The following is an 18,880-nucleotide window of genomic DNA, read 5'->3' on the forward strand; positions in this document are numbered from 1 at the left end:
GCAATTGATAGCTCAAGCCATTTTCTGTTTTGAGGTGTCATTGGAGAGAAGGAAGTCAAGTTAAGAAGCATTGCACAGATGTTGATTAACTTCCTGAATACTAATTCTTTCTGAATTGCAGGTAATTGCAAGCTATAATTAACTTTTTAATCCATCTCATTTTAGCATAATCCCAAATGTCTGAAGACACTGGCAGCTCACAGAGTCAGGGTGTATCCTGCTTAAATTCTTCTCCTGGTTGGCTGCCACAGAAAAGTTTGGCATCATTCTCTGAAGTACAACCTCAGTCCCTAAGGTACAACAGAATCCGGTCTGAACAGGCCCACGGATTCTGACTTCCTTTCTTAAATTAATTTTTCAGGGCCAGGAAACCCAAATTGGAACTACATCTTCAAAAGACTATTAAGTTTTCCATAAGGTATTCATGCCGGGCCCTCTGGGTGTTTTGGAATACCATATGCTGGATGATTCAACCTTTCCAGGTGGGTGGCGTTTACCCAATTTTATCTGATCAGAGATGCCAGAGTGATCTACAAACTATTTTTATTTAACCATTTAGATTTAGAAAGGCATATTTGCCAAGAAGTAAAAAGAATACATTTACTAGTTCAGAGATCAGCTGGTAACTCAAACACCTGGAAGAGAAACTTGACTCACAGTATCATTTTGCAGGTGGCGCATTTGTTGAGGAATATTATTCCATCAGGGCTTTGAAGAAGTTTTTTATCTTGGGAACAGAAAAGCTTCCCATTTTTCATCAATACCCGAAATTCACTGCAGGAACTCTAAGGGAAAGATGAAAAGAAGTGTTTACTGAAACCTTATCAAAGCAAGATCTTCCAAGAAAAACTTCCTTGAACAATATTATTTAATAACCACTACCCCCTTTATATAGAAGACATTCATTCAGTTGTTACAAATAATACAAACAAAAACAGTGACTCTGTATATTGTGTATTGTCTGTTGGAGATTGCAAATTCACCTAATAAGCATTCAAAGAACAAGGAACTGGGAATAAAAAAACTATATATTTCATGGTTCCATTTACACATCCAATAGCCTTCGCAAATTAACTTCTCAAAGGTTTACTTAACCCTATAAATAAAAAGCAGGGATTATAAATATATACATTTCACAGGTCTTCTGAGGATGAAACATAACATGTATGTAAAAAGCCCTCAAAGAATGTCTGATGCTTATAGATATTTAATAAGTCGAATCTCTCTCCTCTTCCTCCTCCTTTATTATTAGTGGTTTGTTTTTGTTGCTGTTGTCATTGTTATTGGAATATGCTGATGGCACATATTAAACATCTAGCACACAGTGGGTCATCATGTGCTGTAAGAAGGACTTTGAAAAGTTGCTGGAGGACCGGGACACAGGGTGTGAACTGGACTCTGAAAAGAGCCTCTGCCGTGTCAGCAAAGGATGTACCCAAGACTCCAGCTCCGGGAAGTGTTAACAGTTGTTCAAGTAAAAAGTGGAAAACAAGTTAAAAGTTGAATGAAAGGACTGCTTGGTCAGATATGTTTGGAAAACATATTTATAGACTAGGTCCTCTTCCGAAATGAAATAAACCTCACATCCAACTAACTGACTTACTGGTAAAAGCTAACAAAGCTGCAGTGTCTAGGCCCTTTGTTATCACTTCCTTGGGGAGGCCTAGTTGTTCTAGATTTATTAGTTAGTTAGTTAGTTAGTTTATATTTTTTGTATATTCTCTGGAACTACTATGTTCCTATTCTGTGTGATATCCTTCAACATGGAGTGCTATGCTTGATGTTGGCTTTCTTTTTGTTAAATGCAGATGGAAGCACTGTACCAATGTTAGGAAGGAGAGGGGAAATCATTCTGAACAATATTTTGCCAAGTATTGCAAATGTGCCATTAATTTTAAACTCCTAAAACGACTGAGTGACATATAGGAGTTCTCCAATAAAGTATATTGAATTAAGAAATGCATTAAAAGAAAGAACCCTCTTTTTAAAGATCTGTCCACTGTCCTTATTTCCACCTATTCTATTATTTAAAATGCTTTATATTTCCTATTAGTTTTGCAAGTCCATTGGCTATTTAGAGCAAGTCTTTGAAATCTAAGTTTTTCCTTTGCAAAAGGAATAAAATAGTGCTTTGAGATGCTTGCATTAGAAAAAAATTAAATCATGTCTTTGCTCCAACTCCAACAAATACAACCTCTTCCAAAGGATTAATTAAAGAATTCTTTTCAGCTTCCTATATCTTCACAATAACTATTCATTAATCAGCAAACACTTATGAAATTACTTTGCCAGGTACCATAGACATAACAGCATATAGAGAAATCCTTGTTTAAATGTTGGTTACCACCTAGTGGGTAATGTTGTATCTCACCTAGCCTTTTAAACATAGAGGCAGTTGGTAGCACTTGAAAAATTATTAATGGTGGAGAAAGGTACCTAAATAATGTAAGAGACCAGCCCTGTGAAATTTTGCTAAGGAAAACCTACTGAAATATCTCTAAGTTTATGGTCACTACCCAGTGAACTTATCTGAGGAGCACAGTAATAATTTCTGACAACAGACCGACAAGTGGGCCTCTGAGATCCGTGTCTGGTCTTTAATTTTATAGTATCTTATGCCAGCATTGCAAGTTACTGCTTAGCATGCCAGATATAAATGATTCTATAAAATCTAATTAGAAACTTTGTCAAGAATCAGAGAAGACCCCGGTGTCTTTGTAATAGAAATACAACCATTCTAGTCTTGTCTGGGTAACTTAGTTGGTTAAAACATGGCTCCAATACATCAAGGTTTTGAGTTTAATCCCCCACCAGGGCACATGTGAAAAGCAACCAACAAATGCATCAATAAGTAGAACAGCAAATCAATGTTCCTCTCTCTCTTCTGAAAAGATCAATCAATCAATCAATCAATCATAATAATAAAAGACATACATCCTTTGTGAGGTAGATCTTAAAGTATTTAAAACAATATTCATAGCACTTGAATAAAGCTTTAAATAGCTTTTAGCAGTCAATTGAATAAGAACATTGTCAATTGGGATATTCCTGAATAGACCTCTCCAATGTCAAAATTAGATGAGCTCTACTCTATTTTTGGTTGTTTAATGAATAACCCAGGCATAGAGAATAGATTAAGAAACTTGTGCACAATGTTTAACTAGTTAAGATGAGACTCAACACTATCCTTTTGAATTATGAAACAGGAAAAGGCTGTAAAAATCGAAAGCAGTGGTTGGATTTTTCTCTGGGGAAAATATAACATATTCCCAATCACCATAATAAAGAGGGTTTTGAAATAGGAGCCGATGTAGGCCAAAAAGGCATGGTGAGGTGGAGAGGTGAAATCCCAGCAGCTGTTTACTTGCAGTCTCACTGGCAGACTTTGGCTCGCGTTCTTTGGTATTGTTACTCTTGTTTGTGTTTTCCCCACTGCCCAGGAACACTGGAGCCCTCTAGGGCCAAGCTCTTCCTGTTTCCATCAGTGGCTGTTATATAGCCCATTGTCTTCCATTGTCCCTCCCCAGACATCATCACAACAGGTGCCAGGGAGTTGGCATCATTCCTTGTCTGTGTTAGAGCACTGACAAGGTTGCTTTGGCTTTATAATGATCCTCTGTGAATGCAAATAGAAGCACATGGTAGAGATCCTTGCTGTTACTACAGGACTTTTCCATGATGCTCTGGCTCATGTTTGTAACTTTCAACAAGTTACTGACTGAGCTTGAAAAATAAAATCCCCAGCACCACAAGAGAGACTAAATCAATAGTTTTCATTTTGGGCAAAATATCTAAGTTCTGTGATCAGAAACATTTCCAGAGAAAAAGTTACTTCTTGGTATTCTTCTTGCTTATTCCAACATGAGATGTGGCTAAATGTAGGGTTTTTTTTGGTGTTTTAGTGAAATAGAGTTTAAAACCATAAAAAGTATCAGTGCAGAATTTGAAACATCCACTGGAAATCACCGCAATTGTCACAAACTCTAAAAACAAATTATGGCTTCCTAAAAAATGAAGTTTGCTCAATACCCTTCTTTTTACTGCAACATCCCAGTGAGAATGCTGTTTAATTTCCCCAAATACAGCCTTTTTCTTTTCTACTCTACCATAATACCACTCTACTACACCATAGACATTTCTCACTTCTCCTTAATCGGCAAACAGATGAGATAATAGAGACTATGATGAAACTCTTTAGAACAGTCCAGTAAGAAGTTTCTTTTTTAAAATTTGTTATAATAAAATATAGCAAGAGAATATTTTACCATGGTTCTAATATTTTCTTTGTAGAAAGGCGTTATTTTACTGTTTTATTATCTTAATGTATGGTTTTTGGGAGATGTAGCAAATATTTGCTATATACATAGCACTGATTCAAGTGCTGAATTAATGGCATAGTTGTGTGTGTGTGTGTGTGTGTGCGTGTGTGTGTGTGTGTGTAACTGGCCCTTTTAAATTTTTTTCCAGATATGTAAAATGATTAACTTCTATAGAAAACAATTACTTTAGCTCTCAAACAAAAAGCCTCTAAGAAAGAGGTAGTAAAGCACTCTCCTAAGTCAGGGCCTCTGCCATTATGGATGCTTCTGCCTGGTCTGCTTTAAATTTAAAAAATTATCTTCACGACCCTTCCCCATCACCTTCAGATCCCTGTTCTATTGTTAGCTTCAGGGAGAACTTACCTGACTATCCCAAGACGAACTAATACCACCTCCATCCCCAGAAATTCCTATCTTCCATCCTCCTGTTTTTTCCTCCTAAGACTAATCATTATTAATGTACTGTATGTTTTTACTAATTGACTGATTGGTTTGTCTGTTTCCTCCACTGAGATGTGAGCTCCATGACAGAACAGTGCTTGTCTTTTTCCTTTATTTTTTAATATCCCCAGCATCTCAAACAAGGTCTGATTCATTAAACCTGCCCAATAAATATTTATTGAATGGAGTATATACACTGACATTATACAAGATATAGCCAATCCCCTTTTAACATAATAATCACAAGAAAACTAATTTCTGCTCCCTGTGTGTGTCATAACCTTCAGCTGTTAAATTGAACAATACTAATCCCCTGATGTGTTTGTGGAATTTTAAAGCACTCCGATAGCATGGTAGATCCCCTCTTGCTCACACCCATTATTACTAACACAGTCATGTGTGTGTGTCCGACACTCAAGCCTTGATTCATTTAGACCTGTTTCTGTGTTTTTAGCAAAAGCTATTAGCACCTATCAGTACACGTGTCTGCATTATTAATATCAAGGTGTTGGCCGTGAACATTTTTCTTTAGAGATCTTGGAATGAATTCAATGAACAGAAAAAGCAGGACTAACCTGATCTTCATTCATACTGGCAGCATCTGGAACACAAAAAAACAACAAAACAAAAACAAAGTCAAAGGGATCTAAAATATTTAATAAGTAAAAGAAACAATTTGCTCAGTGCAGTGACTTGCCCACTTTACTGGAAATATGTTAGAAAACCACAATTTTTTTTAAACACATTGAAATATAATGAAGGGATGGCCCCAGTGTATACACTCAGAAAGGCCCAATCACTTTGGAAAATAAAATGTATCTGTTTTCTGACCCCCTCAAAATATCCAATTTATAAAATCCCTTCATTAGCAGAGTGTTTCAGACCTCTTTTAAAAATTATAACCTAAATATCAATTATATCATATCAATTACAATTTGAAAGTATAATGTAGCAGAAAGTTTAGATCATATGTACACATAACATTAAATTTTCTGAATTCTGGTAACATTGCCTCCTTATGACAGATACAAAAATTAGAGATAGGATAAACATTAAGTTTAATTAAAATCACAGGCTATATTATACTCTGTCAAAATGAGACACCTTTTTGCACCAACACATTTATCCTAGAGAAGTGGGCATCATTTGTGCATAATGTTTAAAACTCCATCTAGGGTTTCCTTTAAAACATGTAAATGCTTCACAGCAAGATAGCTCTAAGCAAAATCCATGTTCCCTCCAAGTTCAAGTAGCAAATGCAGAAACCTACCTCTGAGCTCCCACAAAAGTCCCTTCCCTTTTATAAGAAGTGCCTTTAATACATTTAGCACAAATAAAATATGCTAGAGGGCACTACTGCTTTAAAGTAAGAATAGATAATTGAATTTAAATTGTTAATATTTTTATAAACATTATATGTATATCATACATTGAAGTTTCAAATATCTAGTATATACATAATTCCTATAAGTATGAATTGATATGCTTACTAAGAGGGTCAGGTAAAGAAGAATCCACTAGCTTTTTAGTACTAATGTAGAAATGCTGGAATGATTTCTCATGGATAAAATTCAGATTATCTCAAGCTCCTTGCCATTTCTAAAGATAACAACATCGTTATAAAACCACATTCATAATTCCTTAAAGCTCTGTGTCTGGCAAGGTAATTTAGGATTACATACATTTATGTAAACTTGAATACTAAGTACAGGCAGGGGGAGGGAGACAAGTCTCTGTCCAGGCTTTGTGGTTTGTGGCAAGAAGCTTAGATTGCATGCAAATTACTTACCTTGTATGAGGCAGAGAGCCAGGCTCAGAAGTACCAGCACTGTGGTTATCTTCATGATGAAGATGATGTAAACTGGCTAAAAGTCTGCTCCACGCATTGCTCGCCAGCTCGTTGCTCTCGGACTGAACCCATGGCGATGCAGCTTACTTTATATATGCCTGATGACACACACCCACAGCAGCCAACGTTACAAAACCAGTTGTTCAAGGTCGTGCTAGACTTAAGATACATCAATTTAGCTTCTTCCATCCTTTAGGATCCTGTCAAGGTGGCAGATTTGAACAGATAACATCTGCTTCCAAAGTAGTTCTAATATGTTTTCATGATACCTCCTCAAAGGGCAATAATAGATTGAGTCCAAGGACATTCCTCAAAGTTTAACATTCCACGGTCTTCTATAGAAACTGAATTCTTCAGCCACACAGACACACACATCACCGCGTAGAGAAACATGTTTCTAACCTGGCTCCCTTCGTAAGTGGGAGGGAGGAGAAAAGAAGACGGATTAGTTGTACTACCATTCGGGTAAACACTGAGAGATTTCACCACATCTGGAGAAAGCTGCTTTATAGGAAGAGAAGCAAGGGTTCTTGCTGCTTCCATCCCCAGATGTTCTAAGTGTCTCCATTCGGTGTCACATATTTGTATATAAGTTAGACTTGAATGATCCTAAAAGATAACCTAGAAAAATTCTAGCATTGAATACATGGGGAAACAGAAACTCAGAGGAGGAAAAATGACTTTTCCAAGGACATGCAGTTTACCGTATTTTCCGGCGTATAAGACGACCCCCTAATTTTTACAGTTAAAACATAGGTTCAGGCTTATATTCGCTGTATAAGACTACCCCCCACTTCCGAGGCAACACCAGTTCTTTTTTTAATAGACCGCCTCTCTGACTCTGGCCAATCTGAGCAGGCTTTTTACTAGAACACAGTGAACATGTTCTGTACCCGAAGCTACACTGTGTTCTAGTAAAAAGCCTGCTCAGATTGGCCAGAGTCAGAGAGGCGGTCTATTAAAAAAAGAACTGGTGTTGCCTCGGAAGTGGGGGGTAGTCTTAAACAGCGAATATAGGCCTTAACCAATGTTTTAACTGTAAAATTAGGGGGTCGTCTTATACGCCAGAAAATACAGTAGGTGGAAGACAGTAGAGGTGCAACTTGAAAGACCACAAACACCCTGGGCCTGGTAGCTCTGTTGGTTGGCCCATCATACCTAGGTTGGGAGTCAATCCCTGCTCAGGGAACCCATGGGAGGCAACTGATTGATGTTTCTCTTCCTCTCTCCTCTTTTCTCTCCACCTCCCTCCCCCTCTATCTAAAATAAATAAGAACATATACTCAGGTGAGGATTAAAAATATAAAAGAAAGTAAAAGAAAGAACACAAGTTCAGTATTTTCTCAACTCCACTGCTTCACCATTACAGACAGTAAAGGCAGAAACTTTGTAGAATCAAACTTGGCATATAACTACTTCTTAAAATCCTCAACCTGAAGGATTATTTTATGTTTTAACACTTAATTTCAGAGTTAACCACACATCATGATCAGGAACGTTAGAGACTCCAGGTTTAACTTTTCGGACAGCCCACTGTTCCCCAAGTTCCAAAGGTTGGGTTCCAGTGCTCCACAGGGTCCCACACCTATTGAAGGGAAGTTTTGAACTTTGTGGAATCAAACCCTCTTAAAGCCGAAACCGGTTTGGCTCAGTGGTAGAGCGTAGATCTGCGGACTGAAAGGTCCCAGGTTCGATTCCGGTCAGGGGCATGTATGTTGGTTGCAGGCACATCTCCGGTAGGGGGTGTGCAAGAGGCAGCTGGTTGATGTTCTTCTCTCATCGACGTTTCTAGCTCTCTATCTCTCTCCCTTCCTCTCTGTAAAAAATCAATAAAATATATTAAAAACAAAAAAACAAAAACAAAAAACCCTCTTAAAGATTGTTTCAGAAAAGCTGATCTAAAGCTAGCTGGCTTTGGAATATTCTGAATAATATCAAAGCCAGAGTATTTCTTTTTTCCATGAAATAATTCATTTCCTATGAAAATATAATCATTAGTTTCAAGGTCAACATTATTAGCTTTGCTTATTTGCAATTGTTTAGTAAAATTAGTGGCCCAGAAAGCAAGTGCAAGTTGCGTTACTGTTATAGGGAAGAAAATTGATGTGTTTTTCAATAGGTGTGCAGCCAAGAATTTTTAAAACATGCAATACCTGACTATTATAGTCAGGGGCACCGAACTCTTTTCCCTTAGATTATAAAATAATAAAATGACAACAGCCAACCTAATGATAGTTGTTCAGTGAGAATGAATCAAAGTTATACTTATTTTTTAGTCAGATAGGCAAATATATAATATTTTTTGGTATGACGCAAATTTTCAGTAATTAGTTTATGTGTGCCATGAGATGAAAAAGGTTAAAACTGGCTGGCCTAATAGAAAGCTAATGTAACAGGGAGTCAGGAAATTTGTTTCTATTTTTGTCTTTGCAACAACACAAAATAATGGAAATGAACCTTACTTTGGCATATGATAGATCTGGGTACAACTCTTGACTAGCTATGTTGCCTTGGCAAGTCGTTTATTTTTTTCTCAGCCTCAATTTTTTAATATGTAAAATTGGTATAATAAAACTACATTTTAAAGCTGTTGTAAGAGAGGTAATTTGTGTGTATGTGTGTGTTTGTAATGCTTAGTATTAGTACAGTATATGTGATAAGTTGGTCTTATATTTTATTTCATTATTATGATATGTTTGTAGTAGGTAATTTCTGAGATTCTAAGGAAAGTCAATATCTCTTGAATAGGGCCCTTTAACAATAGATTACAGTTTACTCATCATAGAATAACATCTCCAACACATTCAACAAATATGAATTTAAAAGTGAAGATATAAGTTCTTTTTCATTTTGCTATGTTCTAAACCACACTACCAAAACTAAATCAAAGCATTAGCCATTTAAAACTTGCAAAAGTTATTTCTAGATTTTAAGCATCATTGGTTCTCTATCACCAGTTATAAAAGTCTCTTCTAAATATTGACATACTAATGCTAACTTTTTATACTTCATTTGCTATGTCTGACTATATGAAATGTGTCCCAACCACTCACACTTATTACCAGTGGTAAGAAAGTATAATGCCTTACAAAATAATTGGTGACTGTGTAGTATGCTCTGATAGACCCCAAATCAAACCCAAATGGATATTCCCAGGAGTGGAAGTGGTACTAGGGTGGAACAAAGGAACCAAAATATGATTGCATCTCTAAAGAATCTCTGCTATGAGGAAAGGCTGAAGGAGTTGGTTTCCTTCTTACAGGGAAAGAGTTTTTCTCACTGACACCCAGAAGCTTCTGAAATGATGAATAAGAGGCTTGGAACTGAGAACCTCTTCCAGCAGGAGAAGGTAGTCAAGAGAAGATGTAGCGAGCACTCCCAACACATGATGCCATCAGCTGGCTCATGGCATCAGGGCTTTTTCTCCATTTCATTTCAGGAATGTTGTAAATCCACATGTGATTCATCATGTACTCTGTTAGTTACTCCTTATTTCGGGAAAGCCAAGACATTTAAATTCAAATGAATGGGACTGAGGCTTTAGAGAATGAGGGCTTGGGTTATCAGAATACTTTTATATTAGATTATCAGAGTACTTTTTCTTAAATTCTAAATTTCATATTTTCTTTTCAGCTCTTTTATTCATCAAACATGTAAAGTCCTATTTTACCTCATTAAAAAGAAATAGAACTGTTATAAAAAATATAAATTTTATGATTCAATGTATGTATTGAGTGGCCTAGAATATGTATTCACATCAAGGATATTGACTCAGATGGAAGAGATGAGAAAAGTATGAGTAAATAAGATTTTGCAGACCAATAATCTTACTGAAGACAAATGTTATTTTTAAAAATTCAAAGATGTCAGATCTATTGACAACTTCTCTTTTCCTATGTAGAGATATCTTTGCTAATCATTATAGTTTAATATATAATTATAGTCCCTTACCATCAAGCCATCTTCCATACCTTTCCAAACAATCTGCTATTCATTGGTTCTCTTAATTTGGTTTCAGAATGCTGTGTGGTAGCAGAATAGGTGTTATTATCCATTCCCTGCTGGCCCAAAATGGTTCCATTAACAAAACCCCAGAGTAGGAACTAGGTTGTATGGTAATCCCAGCTTGTTACTTTCTCACCTTTTACACCTTATGTGGTTATCTCAAAGTCTTTCTGGCAATTCAAAGAAAACCCAGATGTGATGGAGCTTTAAACTATATACAGCATTCTATTGCTAGCATAGCTCTTTCCTAAAATACTCCTCTCTCCCCCTCCCCCCCCCCTCTCTCATACATACACACACACACACACACACACACACACATTCGTAATGACTTGGGGGAGAAAGGTATGTTATGACCATGGCTGAAAACTATGTCTCCCAACAGACCTTAGAAGATGAAGCAATTTCTTTTATAGTTTTTTAATTTTAATTGTCTTTCCTATCAGTCTTATATTTTCCCCAATAACATGTCTCTACTATATTCTCCTTTATTAAAGACACTAATTGGAAAACAGCCTTTACACATTGTATTACCTTGAAATCTTCTGAGAATTCCCTTCCGTTTGTCTAGAAAGGCTAAGAAACTATGGAGATAAGTATCTCATTTTATCTAAGAACAGAAGGGATGGGCACTGTTTGATTACTGAGTATACAGACCTGGCTATTTATAGATAGAATTGAGAATTGTTGCTTTTATTAGACTAGGATTAAGAAAACACAAAAGTTTTAATATCTAATTTTTAACTATATTAAGTTTTAAGTATTGGACTAGAGGCCCAGGTGCACAAAAAATCGTGCACTGGAGGGGGTGTTCCTCAGCCGGCCTGACCCCTCTTACAGTCCAGAAGCCCTCAGGGGATGTCGCCTCTGCAGGAGGCGACTGAGACTATCAGGGGAAGGTGCTGTCCCCATGACCCCACCACTGATGGCCACCATGGCTGCCTGCCCAGCCCTGGAAGCCACCCCAGCTTTGTCAGGTAGGATGTCTGGAAGGACGTTAGGCTGTCCAATCTAATTAGTATACTATGCTTTCATTATTATAAATTATATTTGGTTCTTAAATATAATATTCAGCTTTTTTCTACAGTTCATACTACTTGAACCCCTGCTCAATGGCAGCATCACCTGAAAATTTAGTACATTACAAAGTTTCCTAGGATTAATCTTGATTATAGAAAATAGAGGTTTAAGAAGCGAATCTTTTTTAAAAATCACAATTTCATTCTTAGCTACTATACTAAATTTTGACAAAAGAAAACTGTATATTTTATATGTAAAATATTTATGTATATATACAATAAACAAGACCAATATTATTAGACTTATAAGCAAAATTAGAAAAAAATGATCCATATATCTTTATAAAATTTTTGCACAGAAATAGGAAATATGCTAGCAGTTATTGAACACTTCCAAGTGACAGGCACAACAATAAATCTAAAGGGTATTATTTGATTTATTTTTTACAGGTAAGTAACTTGAAGGTGAGAGTCTATAAATTTCCCAAGGTTATACAGCAGTGGTTTATGCAAATGAGAACAGTCAATGCAAATAAAGACCGTCAAACCCAAGAGCTCTAGCTCTTAATTACCATGCACTGTAGTGACCACGCTATCTATGTCTTTAACTAACTTACCTCAGATACTCACTGTTGGGACTGAATTGCATCCCTCCAAAATTCATACTTGAAGTCTTCATCCCAGGACCTCAGAATGTGACTATATTTAAAGAAGTGACTGAGTTAAGATGAAGCCATTAGGGTGGGCCCTAACCAAAACTATCTGGTGTTCTTATCATAGGAAGCAGTTTGGACACACAGAGAGACACCAGGGATGCTGTGCATAGTCACTTATACCAGGTCACATGGCTTGCAAGTAGTCAAGCTGAGACTTGTCCTGAAGATAGCATTTCTTAGTAAATCAGGTAACAAGTTAAATAGCACTAATCATTGAGTTATATCACAATCTTGATTCATAAGGCAGATAAAATAAATAAGATAATGAATAATACATATGAAATCAGAGAATTCTCAGGAATGGAACCAAATGAGTAAAATATGATTTAAAAAGTTAAAAATGGAAATCCAAAGGCAGGTGTTTTGGTATATTCAATAGATTCCATAATACTCCCCACATGAATACAACAAATATTTCCTGAATGCCTACATTTGCCTAGGACTTTGTGAAAGCCTAGTGTTAATTTGTAAAAAAAAAAGGAGATAGGTCTCCAACATATAAGAGACTACAGTCCACTGGAGGAGGTAAAAAATAATCCTACAAATCTGTCATGCCTGGCTGATGTGGCTCTGTGGTTGAGGGTTGACATATGAACCAGGAGTCCACAGTTTGATTCCCAGTCAGGGCACATGTCCAGGTTGCAGGCTCCATCCTCAGTGTGTGTGTGTGTGTGTGTGTGTGTGTGTGTGTGTGTGTGTGTGTGTGTGTGTGTCGGGTGGGGGGGGTATGCAAGAGGCAGCCGATCAATGATTCTCATCATTGATGTTTCTTTCTCTCTCTCCTTCTCCCTTCCTCTCTGAAATCAATAAAAAATATTTTTTAAATGTCTATTATGTTAAGCTAGCACATAATACAGATATTTGGCTTCTAGATGAAGAGGCCCTAATGAAATTAGGATGAATTCTAAAAGTAAAAAAGATGGGATGAAAAAGATATAAAGCTTCATCTCTCTGAAAAATTCAGCTAATGAGACTAAATTAATCTTTAAGTAATTATGAAAACTAAATTTTTCCTCTGATAATTTCTTTTATCTGATATTTTTAGTTTCCACTATATCACTAGCTAATTATCTAACACTATCTGGGGGCAGGAGTTGAACTTAAAATTGAATATAGACATTATCTTACATTTTGTTTATTTTGAATGACAATGCCCATGTGATATTAATGGAAGTACATTTAGATTCATATCAATTTGTAGGAGTGATGCTGAACTTTATCAATTGACAGTTTAAAAATGTTGCTGAAAGTGAGAGAAAATATATAAATAAAAAAGACTGTTTTGCCTTAAATAATCAAATCATGTAGTAGGGAAGATAATACTTCTATCAGAAAAGAAACAATTCAATAGGATATACAACATAAAGAGTCATAAATGTAGTGCCCAGGAAGATATATTATTTCTATTTGGGAGATAGACAATGACTTTTTTGGAAGATGTGGCCTTTGAATTGGGCCTCAAGGGTAGAGGATATTTGAACATGTGGGGATGAGAACGTGACTGATTTTTCAGAACAGCATAAGCAAAGTCTGAGGGGCAAAATAATGTGGGGTCTCCATGACTGAATATGTAGTACTTTTTGACTGCATGGATAGAAAAAGAGTAGAAAGTTTTAGACAAGTGGAGTGTCAGATGGCTAAAATGAAAAATAGAATTTTTTAGTCTGTGACCACATCAAATGCTGGCAAGTATATAGAGAAACCAGACCTCTCATATGTTGCTGGTGGATATAAAATGGTGCGGCCATTCTGGAAAATAGGCAGTTGCTTAACAAACTAAATATATGTTTAGTATACTACCCAGTATTGTACCTTGGGACACTAACCCAAGAAAAATGAAAATTTATAATCACACAAAAAACCTGTACACAATTGTTCATAGTAGCTTTGTTTGTAACCGCCAGAAATTGAAAACAATCAAAATGTCCCTCAACAGGTGACTGTTGACACAAATGTTAGTATCCTGTACCATAGGCTCCTATTTAGCAATAAAAAGGAATGAATTATGTTATACACAACAGCTTAGGTGGCTCTCAAGATTGAGTAAAAAAGCCCATCACCGACATCCATATACTTTCATTTATATAACATTTTAAAAATTATAGACAAGAAAAACAATTTAGTGGTTGCCAGGGGTTAAGGATGGTTGTTGGGCACAGGTTAGATGTGACTATACAGGGTAGCATGAGAAAGATCTTGGTGGGGAAAAAAGATTTTATATGGTGATGTGGTGGCAGTTACACAAATACACTCATGCAATAAAATAACATTGAACTATACACATGCCTTTAGTGAAGGTCAAGTTCCTATTTTTGATAAAATAATGTAAGAGTTACCTATTGGGGGAAACTGGTTAAATACTTCTTATACTGGTTAAATACTGTGAATCTGTAATTATTTCCCCCAAAAAAAGGTTTGTAAAAATATAGACTACAAAATCCTACATGATTTCTATAAAGTTAAATATACACTTACCATATGACCAGGTAATATCACTCCTAGGTATTTACCCAAAAGAAATTAAAACATGTCCTTACAAAACCTATGAAAGGATATTTATTGCAACTTCATTCATAATCACTAAAATCCAGAAATGATCCAAATGTATATCATTTGGGAAATAGATAATAAATTATTGTACATCTATACAACAGATTTCTACTCAAGAATAAAATGAAATTAACCAATAAACCTGCCTCAACAGGAATGAACATCAAGAGCACCATTCTAAGTGAAAAAAGCCAGACATAAAATATTATGTTCTTTAGAATTCCATTTATATGACATTTTTAAATTATAGGGGCACAAATCAGTTCAAGTTGTCAGGCTAGGAATCAAGGAAGAAGGTGCAAATGGAAATACAGGGTGGGGGAAAAATAGGTTTACAGTTGTTCTTATGGAAAATCCTATCTAATAAAAGAGTAATATGCAGATTATCCATCACTCCAACACACCATATGGCTGCCCCCAAGTGGTCAAAGATCCTGCCCCTATGTGGACACAAGATGGCCACCACAAGATGGCCAGCAGGGAAGGGCAGTTGGGAGGGACCTGGCCTGCAAGGGAGGGCAGTTATGGGTGATCAGGCAAGCAAGGGAAGGCAGTTGAGAGGCACAAGGCCTGCAAGGGAGGGCAGTTGGGCATGATCAACCCTGCAAGGGAGGGCAATTAGGAGTGACCAGGCCAGCAGAGGAGGAAAGTTGTAGGCAAACAGGCTGGCAGGGGAGCAGTTAGACATCAATCAGGCTGGCAGAGGAGTGGTTAGGGGCAATCAGGAATGCAGGCAAGCAAGCAGCTGAGAGCCAGCAGTCCTGGATTGTGAGAGGGATGTCCGACTGCCCGTTTAGGCCCGATCCCAATGGGATCCCAGATTGGAGAGGGTGCATGCTGGGCTGAGGGGCACCATCACTCCTACCCCCTCTCCCATGCACAAATTTTGTGCACCAGGCCTCTAGTAATACAATAATTAATAAATATCCCTGGCCAGTTTTGCTCAGTGGCTAGAGAGTCAGCCTGCAGACTGAAGGGTCCTGGGTTCAATCCCTGTTACGGACACATGCCCAGGTTTCAGGCTCCATCTCCAGTTGGGGGAGTGCAGGAGGCAGTCAATCAATGATTCTCTCTCATCATTGGTGTTTCTATCTCTCTTTCCCTCTCCTTTCCTCTCTGAAAGCAATAAAAATATTTTTAAAAAATAATAAATAATAGTATAAGAATAAATTCCGTGTTTCATTTACTCTAAATTATAAACCTACTTTTGCCCCATCCTATATTTTGGGGTGATGACCCTAACCCATATCTTGATGGTGCTGGTAGTTTCATATAACTGTAGAAAAAAATTTATATTCAATAACATACTATTTTTTACAACATTATATATTCATGCATTAAGACACAGAGTGACCAAAAATCATTCTATTTGTTATCTGTGTAGTGGAATTATTTGTGATATTTTACATTTCTCTCACTATTTTTCTCATCTATTAAGTGTTTTGCACTAAGTAGGTATTATTTAAAAAAACAAAAACCTCTATTTTTAAAAGTTAGTTTAATATTTTTGGGGCTGGATAGGACATTGGAAATCAGATAACTCTCCTCTTTAGTTTACAGATGAAGATATGAGGGCTAAGACTGAGTTATTTTCCTAATTATTTAAATGTTAAAATAAGTTACACATATCCTCAGTACCCCCATTCTCTGAGCTGGATGATCTAACTGCAAATGTCATGATGAGGGCCATTTTCATCCTTCAAATTCACAATGCCAAAGTAAAGTGTTTCAGGATTTTCCCGAACCACCTCCTGCAGGTGGATCCACACAGTGTTTGGACAGAGAAGACCAGTTCTCAAATCGACACCAATGAAGACCAGTGATTTTATTTTTGGAAATGTGTGACTTGCTGGCATTTGACCTCGGGCAAATCATGATAAGAGTATAACCCACTTGATAGGATTATTGAGCAGATTGAGGAAAAAAGCTGAAGCAACTATTATGATATACTTACCATATCATATAAAGTGAAGTCTACTTGAGAGCCAGAAGGATGATATAACTTAGAAATTACCTGTTGGGTTTTGAAGCAATGCTACCTGGGTTCAAAAACCAGCTTTATTTGCCTTGTAAAAAAAGGCAATTTACCTAAACACTCTACTCACTTTCTTCACAACTAAGCTGAGAATGATAATAGCGATTATCATAAGAATGACATGGAGTAACTCATGTAAAGCCTTTGGTATCTGGTACATGGAGCATGTACAGCTGTTATTAGAAATGTCTTCTTTGTTAGTCTGTTAACTACATTGAATTAAAGGTTACAATGTGGAAATCTACTTCTGGGCCTTTTAAGGAATTCAACATTTTGTGGAAAGTGTCAGCAACCAGTGTCTAATTTTAGGGGCACAAACTAATAGCCTCCAGGGTAGAGGAGTCATTTCCTCATCTGTGCCCCTTTGTGTGTGTGTGTGTGTTTGCATGTGTGTGTGTGTGTGTGTGTGTGTGTGTGTGTGTGTGTTTTAAATATATTTTAATGATTTCAGAGAGGCAGGGATAGGGAGAGAGAGAGAAACTTCCATGATGAGAGAAAATCATTGATTAACTGCTTCCTGCATGCGCCAGACCAGGGACTGAGCTGCAACTGGGGCATGTGCCCTAACAGGGAACTGAACTGGGACCTCCTGGCTCAACCACTAAGCTATGCCAGCCAGGTCATTCACCTTCCTTTGGACAACTTACTGGACTCCAGGTGGGAGGCCTTTGCAGGGAATTGGATCACTCTCAATGAATAACAGACACACATGTCTGGATGGAGTGGCAGGTCATTTGAGCCATGAAAAAGTGACACCTTTTCAAATAGGTCAGAAAATCAAAAAGCTGACTCTAAGTTCTTAAATTTTCAAATATTTCTCATTTTTAAAAGAAAGGAAATGTCTTTTATCCGCCCATGAATGGGAGTGGGGGAATGCCTTTTCTTACTGTCATCAGCCCCTCTTATGCCTCTATCAATAGTTCATTAGCAAATTCATGAATATAATGGTATTTGATGTGGAATTAGGAAGTCTCTGTATTAATTCCAGTCCTCACTTTTAGCTGAAACAAGATTGTGAATGCAGATTAAATTTCTAAATTACTCATGAGGTGAGGCACACTGAGAAATGCACAATGAGGACAAAATAAAGGTAGGCCAAGTAAACTGTACTAATTGAGCATGTGAAACCAATGTCATAAAAATATTGCCTTCCCAGAGAGGGTTTTTAGGCAGTGATACTTCTTTATATGATACTACAAATGGTGGACACATGTCATTATGCATTTGCTAGGGGTGTCGAACTCAATCAGAGAAGGGGCCAAAATCTAAAATCCAGCCTAAATCACGGGCCGAATGGTTTACTGAACAGTCATAAACTGACAATGTCATAAACTGACAGCGGAGTGCAGTGATGACAGTGCGGTGCGGGCCACATTGCAAGGCCTGGCGGGCTGGATTTGGCCCGCGGGCCTTGTGTTTGACATATGTGGTCTAGACCATAGAATGTACAACACCAATAGTGGACCCTGATGTAAACTATGAACTCAGAGATAATGATGTGTCAATGTAGGTTAATCTGTGATAATCAACTAGAGGTCTGGTGCACAAAAATTTGTGCACTCGAGGAGGGGATGTCCCTCAGCCCAGCCTGCACCCTCTTGCAGTCCGGGAGACCTCACGGGATGTCCAACTGATGGCTTAGGCCTGCTCACCAGCCCTGACCCCCACCAACCAGTCGTTTCGCTATTTGGTCAATTTGCATATTATGTTTTTATTATATAGGATGTACCACTGTGGTGGGGATATTGATAATGGGGCAAGTCATGCATGTATAGGGGTGGGTATTGTCCAGGAAAATATCTGTACCTCCCATCAGTTTTACTGTGAATTAAAACTACTCTAAAAATAAAGTCCATTAAATATGTATATTTTTAAATATTGTCTTCAAAGGCAGTGTTACTTAGAGCATAGCAGCACTCAATATATAGTGAACTAATTGATGGCTC

The 18,880-nt window shown here is 37.2% G+C and overlaps 1 protein-coding gene across 6 annotated transcripts in view; it reads right to left on the reverse strand.

Annotated features, from left to right (window-relative positions):
- The window catches only part of SPINK5 (serine peptidase inhibitor Kazal type 5), a gene marked incomplete at its 3' end in the record, with an annotated part of 66,955 nt that extends 60,293 nt beyond the window's left edge, over positions 1-6,662 (reverse strand). For all 6 annotated transcript variants that reach the window (XM_084885435.1, XM_084885433.1, XM_084885434.1 and 3 more), the window contains exons 1-3: positions 6,550-6,662; positions 5,336-5,361; positions 658-785 (exon numbers count right to left, since the gene is read on the reverse strand). In XM_084885435.1, coding sequence (XP_084741561.1) covers positions 658-785; positions 5,336-5,361; positions 6,550-6,604 — 209 coding nt within the window. In that variant the 5' untranslated portion in view covers positions 6,605-6,662. The remainder of the gene's footprint in view (positions 1-657; positions 786-5,335; positions 5,362-6,549) is intronic.
- Positions 6,663-18,880: the final 12,218 nt, after the last annotated feature.

Source organism: Pipistrellus hanaki (genome assembly GCF_964339955.1).
Source record: "Pipistrellus hanaki genome assembly, chromosome: 5".
Lineage (NCBI taxonomy): Eukaryota > Metazoa > Chordata > Mammalia > Chiroptera > Vespertilionidae > Pipistrellus > Pipistrellus hanaki.